This window comes from Lactuca virosa, chromosome 2, assembly GCF_052849685.1.
Source record: "Lactuca virosa cultivar CGN04683 chromosome 2, Lactuca_virosa_CGN04683_v6, whole genome shotgun sequence".
Lineage (NCBI taxonomy): Eukaryota > Viridiplantae > Streptophyta > Magnoliopsida > Asterales > Asteraceae > Lactuca > Lactuca virosa.
This window is the reverse complement of record NC_136427.1, coordinates 312,313,506-312,324,240: the sequence shown is the minus strand read 5'-3', so window position 1 is coordinate 312,324,240 and position 10,735 is coordinate 312,313,506. Positions and strand designations below refer to the sequence as shown.

Here is a 10,735-nt window from a genome sequence, read left to right as displayed (position 1 = left end):
CAAATAAGTTTAGGCTTAAGCTTATTTTTTGAAGTTTCACATCAACAAGATTAACATTGTTGGTGTCCATAACTTGAATTACATTCAAGGTATCATATAAGCATCTTAAGAATTTCTGTAACACCCCATCTTTCAAGTAACTTCAAATTCTTCCATTGGATTTTAATTATGTCATCTTTGGCCCTTGGTTTGGAAAGAAGTGTCAAAGGGAGGCCGTAGTGGCAAAATGGTGATTTTGGGAGTTTGAGTAGTACGCAGGGTGTACATGTGAGTACACTAAGCGTACTAGGGCGTGTCCTAGTACGCTGGGCGTACACATATGTACGCTGGACGTACGAGTGCCAAACTGAAACCCTAACTTTTAGGGTTTGGAGGGTATTTAAGCACCATTATGAATCTTTTTGCTTCATTCTCTCACCCTTCAAGTCGTTGAACCGTTCTTAGCAAACCCTAGCCCATGAGAGAGAGTTTTAGGGCCTAAAGTGTGTTGTTGGTGTGGTTGAATGAGAAGAAAGAGCATCAAAGGAGTCAAGGAAGGAATCAAGCTTGTAGATCTTGGTTTTTCATCTTCTGGGGAAGCTCCAAAAGGTATAAAGCTTCTACCTTTATGCTTAGATAGTTTAGATCTCATTTAGGTTGCTTCTTAAATATCCACTACTAGAAAACAGCCCTTTAATGACACGCAAACAATGACACACACTGATATAGGACAAGCATTTGTGCGTGACCTAAAAATAATGTCAATTTTTTGAAAATTTGAAGGATAGAGGACACGATCTGTGCGTGCCCTAAGATTAGTGTCCAACAGAAAAAATTAAAAACACGGAAGACACCTATCATATAAAAGAGTGTCGTGCAAACGTGTCGTTTTAGATTTTTTCCTATGAACACGCGTTCTCCGTTTTATTAACAAAAAAGGTGGGAAATGAAATCCCAAAAATGAAAACCCCCTCCCGATCTCTTCCTTCTTCTTCGTATGCTGTAAAATCATCTCCATAAGAAACCCTAATAGGATTGTGCTGCTATCACTCTTTCTCCCTTTTGTATTTTTGGAGCTCTGCAACCATATGGAGGTAAATGAAGGAGGCTATCCTCTTTTCTCGACCTTTTTTCCCTCTGAGTCGTTAAACACGCTCCCTCCCAAAATTGGAAGAACTAGGGCTCAAGACAAAGATTACGTGCTCAAGACAAAGATCACAGGTCCATTTTCACCCAAGTAGCTTAATTTTCACTCTTTCTCAAATCTTGTCATCCCTATCTCAGTCTAAAAACCCGAGCCCCTCTCATTTTCTTCCCGTTCTCTCTAAAACCCCTCACGATCAAAGCCATCTTACATCTCCCCTTTTGTTTATAATCTGAGATTCTGAGGTAAAAACCTTTTTGATTTTGTCACGTTTTTTTATATCGAAGCTTGGATGGAAAGAAAATCACCTGGATCGATGTTCTTGGTGCGAAACTAAAACCCTGATCAGTTGGGGCTTCAAAATTCTGGGGGTTGGACGTTCACCACCACTCACCTGTTTACACCACCATCACCGCCTTTTATTTACAGGTTCGATTTGTTTCTCCATTTCCATCTGTAACTTTTTTTCCATCTACATCTGCAAAATAGCAGTTTGTGTTATTTGGGGTTTTCAAAATAGTAGTCTGTGATATTTGGGGTTTTCATTTTTATTATGGATAAGTTGAAGACGTAATTTCAGAGGTGGAGTTTCTGAGTGAATCATGGATATGTGCATTTAATCATATATGTTGCCCAACAACCGATCACCTATTAACACAATTGTTTTCCTTTTGGTTCTGAACAGATGCCTTCAGGTACGCTCTTTTTCTTTAATTAACACTCTAAATCCTTCTAATTTTTAGATACGTTTACTTTTCTATAAACCCTGAATTTGGCTGATAGAGAAACTATTGCCAATATCTCACCTGAGTATGGTTTATCCATTGTCTTCTTCCCTCTAAGATCATGACACACTTTAGCACCTTAAATTAACAAGAAGAAATGAAGAGTTAAGTTATATTTGAATATTCAAAAAGAAAACTTTCAACTCCAACTAATTATGTTTCTGTCTTGATTAGCCACATCACTTGTTTCCATTGTTGTAGTTTGCTTTGTCCCTCCAACTTTAGGTTTCCTTATCTTACTCTTCTCCCATGCCATATGCTGCTACCACGCCTTATGCAAGTAAAATTCCAATTCTACTCCTAACATATAATAACATCTCGCTTAATTGTTTGTTTTTTTTGTTTGTCGCATAGTTTTTTTACAGCTTCCGGCAAGGCTCGTAGTGAGGACTTATTTGGTGACACAAAATTTGAGATATTTCACCATAGACATGGATTGCTAATCTTGCATCTTGGTTCAAACTTTGTAGGTAGTACTCATGGTGTTGGGTTTTGCATCTATTATGGTTCAGCATCTATTATGGTTCAGGTTATTTTATAAAAACAAAAAACAATGATCATTAATGTTTAATTTTTTGCATTTTGTATTTCAGGGTGCAGTGGATGGTAAGTTAATTTTTTACCTCCTCCTAACCCTGAGTTTACATTACAACCCAAGAAAAAGAAACAAAAGCTTCAAATTGAAACACCTCCTGGTTCTTCATGCCCACCATCTACAAAATAATAATAATATACAATCAGCTTAAGGTATGTATTCGCTTCTTCTTTTCCACGAATATAATACACTTGGTGTGTTGTAATTTGCAAAATTATGCAATATCCTTCGTTTTCTCACTCACAATTACTAGGTATCATGTGCAAGTTTTTTGTGAGAGAACGTGTCACCCGTCACTTATGATAAATTGATTCCTTTTTTTGCACAATTCGAGATGAGAACTTGAGTTGACTGTATTCAGCGTTTACCCCTAATTATTGGAAGTTCATTATAACACTAATAAGATTTGTCAGCATTGCTCAATAATGCTCTTTTTTATGTAAATGCATAGCTAAAATGTTATAATTACCTTATTTGAAATTGAAACAAAATAATTGGTTATCAACTTTAAGTTTAACATTTCTGGAAATCATGCTTCACATATAAACTTGTTTTTACTAGAAAAAGATATACTGGTAGTTGTTGCTGGTTTTTTTTTTTTTTTTTTTTTTTTCAGATATAGTTTTTGGTGTTTTTTTACTTATATTAATTGTATAATAACATATATATATATATATATATATATATATATATATATATATCAGACATGTTTATTTTTATATGTGAATACAATCGTTTATGTGTCCCCACAAGAGCCTCAACAACAAAGTTTCACCCCCTTGAACACCTGCATCCTCTGGAATTTCATAGACCTGATGAAACAGTTTTACATATGGCCGATTCTACTATTGATTTGATGTCATGTAGCACAACTTTTGAACTTTCAGAGGTTTTTTTTTTATTTAAAAAAATAGTTTTATAATGTATAGTTTTGTGTTCACTACTTGATGGTGTAATGTATGTTACTATAGGCTCACAGGGCACTTTCAGTGGAGGAAGAGGCAACTGCTTTATCAGTATGTGCAATTTCATGCATATGTCGGTCAATGCGTCTTGAACATGTAACTTTTTTATTTTTAACCCTGGGTAAATAGGTAATTTTACATTTATCTCAATTATATTTACAACTTTCATGTCTTCCACAGGTGTTGACAATATTCACAAGTGTTCTGTTGGGGAAGCAAATGGTGTTTGTGTGTTCTAATCTGGTTTGTATTTCATCTGTAATTATAAATTTTACTCTAATTATATAATTATATCATCTTGTTTTAAAAAAAATTATTATTTTTTCTGTTTCAGGGAATATTGTCTGCTTTAATGTTATCGATTATCCCTTTAATTCGTCCCTGGCAGAGCTTCTTTATGCCGATATTTTTTATAAAAAAATTCCTTAAATTTATAAATTAAAAACCAGATCTGCTATTATATAAGCAAGTATCAACTAAATTTAATTGTAGTAAGTTTTTTGATTTAATATTTTTCTTAATGTATTTCATTTTTAGTTTACTCATTTAAATAAAAAAATGTGGGGACATGTTGGTGTGGAGAGCAGAACAGCTGAAGTACAATCAAAATCAGGAAATGTTATTCTTGTTGATGCAAATAAAAACCAGGTATGTGAATTTAATTTTTCAGATGTTGATATATATATATATATATATATATATATATATATATATATATATATATATATATATATATATATATATATATTATTGGTTTCTGATTTTTAAATATTTTGTTTAATTAGGTGAAATCATCTTATATGCCACGTTTCCACAATACAAAGAATTATATGCAACCTTAACTCCATATCATGCTCAACTTGTTGGAGAAATTTATTTTGGGAGAAGGAGACCTGTTTATGAGTGCACTGATGTGCAGGTATGTCTACATTCTTTTCTTAACTACATTGGAATGGAATCAAGCATTCCATTCCTTTCCATTGTGACTCAGTTTCCATGACTACTAACATCTTTGGATTTGTTGGTTTTTTTGAATCTAATGGTTGCATTATTCAAAATTTCAGGAATGGAGAACATCTTGTTTCAACTCCATATAAGCTTGAATTTCTTGTGGAAATGCATTTTGAATTATTGTGCCTGGTGGTGGGGCCACTTATATTCATCTTCTTGAGGAAATTTCCTCCATTAAAAAGTTATAATGGAAGATCGAGATGAAGAAACTGGTGTCAACATCATAGCATATGTACGTTTCTGTTTCCTTTGTTCTTTCTGCATTATGTCAAAAAGTCAAAAAGAAAACCGATATAGCTTACTAGATTAAGTTACTTGCTAATCATGTTATGATGAAATATAATTGGCTAATTGAATGTGAATCATTTTTTATATATCAAACAAAATAGTTGTTTAAAATGTTACTTTATAGCAGTTATTAAATCAACAGCCATTTGTTATAGTTATTCAACTAGTTAGTGGGTTTGGTGGTTGGACATGCAAGGTGAGGGCTATTTTGGGAACATATTTTCTTTTTTACTTAATGGACTTAATGACTACAATGTTCTTGCTAATTGATTTTGCTTCTTGTTTTCAGAATGAAGTTGTCATTCCTGCAGTTACAGACAACAAAATCCCTCAACCATTTGCTTTAAATGAATCAAGTTTTCTCTCGAAATCTGCCGATATTGCCCCTGATATGAATTCAGCCATACAAAAACAGGACAATATTGTTTCTCAATCAAGCATACCTTCTAAAGATATAGATACACACCAAAAACTACCAATAACAGTAATTTTATTTCCGATACTGCCCCTGATATGCCTAGTGTGTCCCCAATTGAGGAACTTTTGTGTTTTGTTGTTCCTTGTAGCTTTTCTTCCGATAATACCCCTCCCCCATGTTAATCTCCATAACCCAAAAAGTGTCTCACCCCAAAATACAGATAATACACATCCCCATGTTACTTTGAGATTTCATTTATTTTCAAATATAAATGACAAGTCTTGATTTAACTATGGATCAATCATGTTACTTTGAGATTTCATTTATTTTCAAATAGCTTTATGTTAACAGTATACTTGGTACAGGTGGCAAAGGCCCGTGATGTTGGGGTCAACAGTATTGTGCTTTTCCCAAAAGTTCTAGATGCATTAAAGGTTGCTATCTATTTTCTTAAATGTGCTAAATGTAATATTTAACAACATCTATTTATTATTATTAAGGCATTTTTATACTTTGAAAAAAATGTTACATGATGATTGTGTTTTGCCTCTTTAGACCCCTACAGGAGATGAATCATATAATGATTCCGGATTAATATCCTCGAACAATTAGGTTTCTTAAAGACAAGTACCCTGATCTTGTAAGAATTTACATTCAACCTATATTTTCTTTTTAGTTTTTACTAAAAGTAGTTATATTTATATTTACCTGTTGGTGAAATCACATGAACAGATAATCTACACTGATGTTGCTCTAGACCCGTATTCTTCAGATGGGCATGATGGTATTGTCAGAGAAGATGGTAAGTGTTCCTTTTTTGACTTTTTACATTTTTGCCCTCATTTTTCATGTGTGTTACATTTCACAGGAGTTATAATGAATGATGAGACTGTGCATCAGTTGTGTAAACAGGCTGTTTCACAGGTATTTACCATTTCAACTTTTGACTTTTGACTTCAAGGGCGTTGATATTCTCACAGGTTCATACTTTTAACATCTATATTTATATTTGTTATGCAACATGAAAGTATTGGTTTAATCAAGTCTATTTCTTATTATATTAAAAGAATTTGTGGTGTACTATAATAGATGACAAGGCTGCTGGACATTCTGGAAAATTACTTGATGTTTCGTGGATATTTTGTATTGATGGAAACACTGGAGGTGAAGATCGTGATGCCTCCATTGATGCTTTTAATAAGCCAGGAAGTGAAAAGTTTGTGTTTTTATTATCAACAAGAGCTGGAGGCCTTGGTATCAATCTTGCGATTGCAGATATTGTCATTTTGTATGACAGTGACTGGTGAGACTGGAGTTTATTTTTTGGTTTTTTTTTAAACTAGTGGTTTTGTTTAATTCGAATATAAATTTAATTTTGTAGGAATCCACAAGTGGATTTGCAAGCTCAGAATCGTGCTCATAGAATTGGGCAGAAGAAAGAAGTTCAAGTGTTCTGATTTTGCACTGAGGTTCCTTTATAGCTTCTTTCCTTTCCATTTGATTGATTGCTGAAATGATTGTTTACTAATTTTAATTGATTGTAAACATAAACAGTACACTATAGAGGAGAAAGTCGTTGAAAGAGCTTATAAAAAGCTTGCACTTAATGCTTTGGTTATTCAACAAGGACGTTTGGCTGAGCAAAAGAGTAAGCATTTCTTCATATCACCTTTTTACTAGTTTCCATTACTTCTAAATAACATGTCATCTTTTTTTTTGGCAGCTATAAACAAAGATGAGATGATACAAATGGTGAGGTTTGGTGCGGAAATGGTATTCAGTTCAAAGGATAGTACAATCACAGATGAAGATATCGATAGAATCATTGCTAAGGGAGAAGAGGCAACTACTGACCTTGATGCCAAGATGAAAAAATTCACAGAATATGCAATCAAGTTCAAAATGGACGACAGTATGTACATTTAATTTTTATGCATCTTCCTTTTTACTTTCTTTATTGTATTCTAACTTCTAATGGATTACATATGCAACTGCTGATTTGTATGATTTTGATAATGACAAGGTATTCAACTGTTCTCTTGTCCTATGATTATGTTGTATTACTATGTTATCTCATGCTCATAACTTCTTCATGACTTTGTGTTTTAATTTATGAAGGATGAGAACAAGGTTGACTTTAAGAAGATTGTGAGTGATAATTGGGTGGAGCCTCCACAGGTATCATGTGGAAACAGAAGAAGCATAACAATTAGAAGTAGAAACAAGAAGGTGTTCCGTAATAGCAATGTAGTATTAAGTTATATAGTTAGGGAAAACCTCTTAATAGCAATGTACAATCAGATCCCCTTAATACCACTGTATTAGAATTTATTGACATGATGTTATTGGATGAAATTGTTTGTTTTGGTATATATTTGTTTCCATATTTTTGTATTATGCGTAAATGAGTATCGTAAAGACGTGTCGTAAATGTATATCGTAAATGGTTGTTGAAGTTTATGACACGCAAATGCGTGTCATCTTCTTTTATGACATGGGCTTTAATGATACGCAATGCATGTCCTAAACGTGCGTCATAAGGTTACGACATGCAAATGCGTGTCATATTCCTTTATGACAGGGTCTTCATTGACACGCAATGCGTGTCGTAAGCGCGCGTCGTAAATGCGTGTCGTGATTGCGTGTTGTAAATGCGCGTCGTAAATAGACGACGTGCAAAAGTGTGTCGTCTATCGTTATGACAGGGCCTTCCTTGACACGCATTTGCGTGTCGTCTGAGCGTTTTACGACATGCATTGCGCGTTGTAAAAGACTGTTTTTCTAGTAGTGATCTTTCTTGTCCCAAGAATGTCATTTGGTGCATGCTTTGTTTTGGTCGAGTTGGGTTGTCCTTTCAGACCTTAGGATGGGTCCTAAGGCATAAAAATGAGGTCCCTTGAGCTAGTTTGGTCCCTTTTTCTTTATAGGAGGTCTTAATGGATTAAGACCATGCATTAAGCCCTTTTTGGTCGACCAAAGTCTTAAAGTTTGAGACTTTATAGTTCTAGAGCACATTTGAGTAGTGGATCTGAGTTTGGGCTTAAGTGCTTAAGCCATTAAGCCCTTATCATGATTTTGGCCTCTGCGAGGGTACGCCCCGCGTAAGGTTGCATACGCCCCGTGTTCGGAGTCAACCACCCCGAAAGTGGTCAATGCAAGGCGAGATACGCTGTAACGCCCGGTTCCTGGTACGTATTTTAAATAAGGATTTTGCATTTTTACAAAGGGACTCGACGAGTTGGAGGCCCCAAACTCGTCGAGTAGGAAGTGGATATGTGGACGCGGGATTTGAAGTCCACTCGACGAGTCGAGGAGCCTCGACTCGACGAGTAGGCCTGCCAGAGTGAAACCCTAACTTTCAGGGTTTGCACCCTATTTAAACACCTTAACACCCCCACTATGGCCTCCCTCATCGCCTCCCTTAGTCCAGAAAACCCTAACTCGAAACCCTAACCATTTTGAGTCTTCTTGAGCCATTTTTGGTGGTTTTGAAGCTTGAGAAGGAAGAAGAAGCTTGGGAGCTCCAGAGGAAGCAAGTAGATCCAGAGTTTGTGTTCCATTTCCATCTCTTTTGAGGTATAAAGTCTATACCTTGACTATTCATTTGCTAGATCCCTTCATGGAGTAGTTTAGGGCTTTAAGGAACCATTTTTGGAACCATTCATGGATACAAGCATGTTTGGGGTTAAGACTTCAAATATGGAACCTTTGAGGGACTCCATGGCATAAAGGTGCCAACTTTATGGCCATGGGAGTCCCATGCATCCTAGGGACCACTTTTTAGGGCTTTTGAGCTAAATAGCCCATGCATGAACGTAACGTTTCTAACTTTACGTGTTATATCAGCCCTAGGAGGCCAGATCTATGTTTTGGATGCATTAAGCCCGAATGAAATCGACTGTATGGATTTGGGTCATGGGGGACTCGACGAGTCGCTCTTAGGACTCGGCGAGTCGGGTCTTGGTTCCCCAACCTTCTCTGTTACCTAGCAACTTGTTGAGTCTAAAAGATAACTCAGCCAGTTAGACGTGTTTTGGACTTAAAGGTCAAGAACTCGACGAGTCCAAGGATGAACTCGCCGATTCAGTGAGCAACTTTCCCGGCTGTATGAAGGAGAACTCGACGAGTCCAATTCAAATGGAAAGTCGCGATTTTGTCATAAGGAGAAACTCGGCGAGTTAGAGGGTAACTCGACGAGTCAGATCGCGAATTCGAGATTCTCTGAATTATGGAACTCGACGAGTTGATGGACCAACTCGGCAAGTTGAGTCAACCAGGATGTTGACTTTGACCAGAGCGTTGACTTTGACTTTGACCTCGACCTTTATCCAAGATTGACCGTTAAAGGGGATATGAATATGAAGGAGTAACTAAAGGATACTGATATGTGTAGGAGTTGATGAGAGTTGATCCCAGCACCGAGGACAGTTCGGATACTGCACGACATCGATGTGAGTTACCTTCGAGTAGAAGTGGGTCTAAGGCTACAATGTCGGCCCACTAGTAGGAGATGTTTGTTAGATGATTGTCTTTGTGATAATTATCTGGTATGTTATGTTTATGTATTAGTATGATATGATGATATGTGATAATGGTAGAAAGGGTAGGATAGACCCTAGTACCGGTCGATAGGGCCGAAGGGGTATGCCACCACTCAAATAAGCTAGGCAGTATATGATTTATATGTTATGAACTAGGATGCTATGTGGTAGAAGTAGGGGGTGAAATAGTCCCTGGTACCGATCGATAGGACCGAAGGGGTAGGCCAGCACCCTGATATGCTAGGCTAGGTACCGGTCAACAGGACCGAAGGGGTAGGCCAGGACCCTGATATGCTAGGCAAGTTACCGGTTGAAACAGACCAAAGGGGTAGTCAGTAACCATATATGTTATACAATATGTGTTATGTATGGTATGTAGTATGATGGGGGAACTCACTAAGCTTTCTACTTACGTTTTACAGTTTTTGTTTTAGGTCCTTCTTCGTCGAAGGGAAAGGAGCCGACACGGTAGCAGCGCATCACACCATTATTTTCCATACTTGATGTTCTTGGGATTGTACTCTGACATTGTTACTATTTGATGATATGGTTTTGAGACATGTGAACTATGGTTTTACGAAATAAAATACTTGATGATGTTCTCTTGCAAATTGTTTTTATAATTCATTATATTAAAAATGAAATTTTTGGTCTTGGATTTTGGGATGTTACATAAGCCCAGCGTACCGAAGGGGTATACCCCGCGTACGTCCCCTGTTGGGCTTCAGACTTTGGGCTTCAGGTATTGGGCCATCTGTTGGGCTTTGATATTTGGGCCCTAATGGTTCATCTGGATAGGTGTGTCTTGGGCTAAGTAGAGGATCAAACCTTTGGATAAGGCACAATAAGGAGTTGGGCCCAATTTGGAAAATCGGGCCAAGTGTGGGCTTGAAGTGGTTTGGGCCTTTGGATCAAGATTTGGGTTTGGCTTGCATTGGGTTATGATGGACCGTCAGGTATTTTATGGTTTGGGCATTTAGCTTGCTGGATCTTCTTGAGTGAAGGCCAT

General features: G+C 36.6%; 1 protein-coding gene and 1 long non-coding RNA gene across 6 annotated transcripts; both read left to right on the top strand.

Moving 5' to 3' along the window:
- The first annotated feature begins 896 nt into the window (after nt 1-896).
- LOC145157201 (uncharacterized) lies at nt 897-2,166 on the top strand. Its single transcript, XR_013737164.1, has 3 exons — nt 897-1,200; nt 1,411-1,552; nt 1,686-2,166. It is a non-coding gene; the product is annotated as an uncharacterized LOC145157201 (long non-coding RNA).
- A 1,068-nt stretch (nt 2,167-3,234) lies between these two features.
- On the top strand, nt 3,235-7,496 carry LOC145157200 (uncharacterized). Of its 5 annotated transcripts, none has more exons than XR_013737161.1 (16): nt 3,235-3,392; nt 3,475-3,564; nt 3,649-3,711; nt 3,803-3,959; nt 4,056-4,116; nt 4,254-4,387; nt 4,533-4,711; nt 5,551-5,619; nt 5,741-5,825; nt 5,918-5,987; nt 6,054-6,109; nt 6,275-6,488; nt 6,567-6,654; nt 6,740-6,833; nt 6,909-7,097; nt 7,304-7,496. XR_013737161.1 is itself a non-coding variant. In XM_079076278.1 (11 exons), exons 7-10 carry the CDS (start codon nt 4,667-4,669, stop codon nt 5,795-5,797), a joined length of 366 nt encoding a protein of 121 aa, XP_078932404.1. In that variant the 5' UTR covers nt 3,235-3,392; nt 3,475-3,564; nt 3,649-3,711; nt 3,803-3,959; nt 4,056-4,116; nt 4,254-4,387; nt 4,533-4,666; the 3' UTR covers nt 5,798-5,825; nt 5,918-5,988. The 5 variants fall into 5 exon arrangements, 1 of the variants encoding a protein (XP_078932404.1); XR_013737160.1 differs by having other exon boundaries at nt 5,057-5,619; XM_079076278.1 differs by lacking the exons at nt 6,054-6,109; nt 6,275-6,488; nt 6,567-6,654; ... (1 more) ...; nt 6,909-7,097; nt 7,304-7,496 and adding an exon at nt 5,057-5,251 and having other exon boundaries at nt 5,918-5,988.
- Nucleotides 7,497-10,735: the final 3,239 nt, after the last annotated feature.

Coding starts and splice junctions, on each gene's coding strand:
- LOC145157200 (XM_079076278.1), top strand. CDS start 4,667: ATGGAAGATCGAGATGAAGAAACTGGTGTCAACATCATAGCATAT. Junction 5,252..5,550: donor ACCAAAAACTACCAATAACA/GTAATTTTATTT, acceptor TACTTGGTACAG/GTGGCAAAGGCCCGTGATGT. Junction 5,620..5,740: donor AAGTTCTAGATGCATTAAAG/GTTGCTATCTAT, acceptor TTGCCTCTTTAG/ACCCCTACAGGAGATGAATC.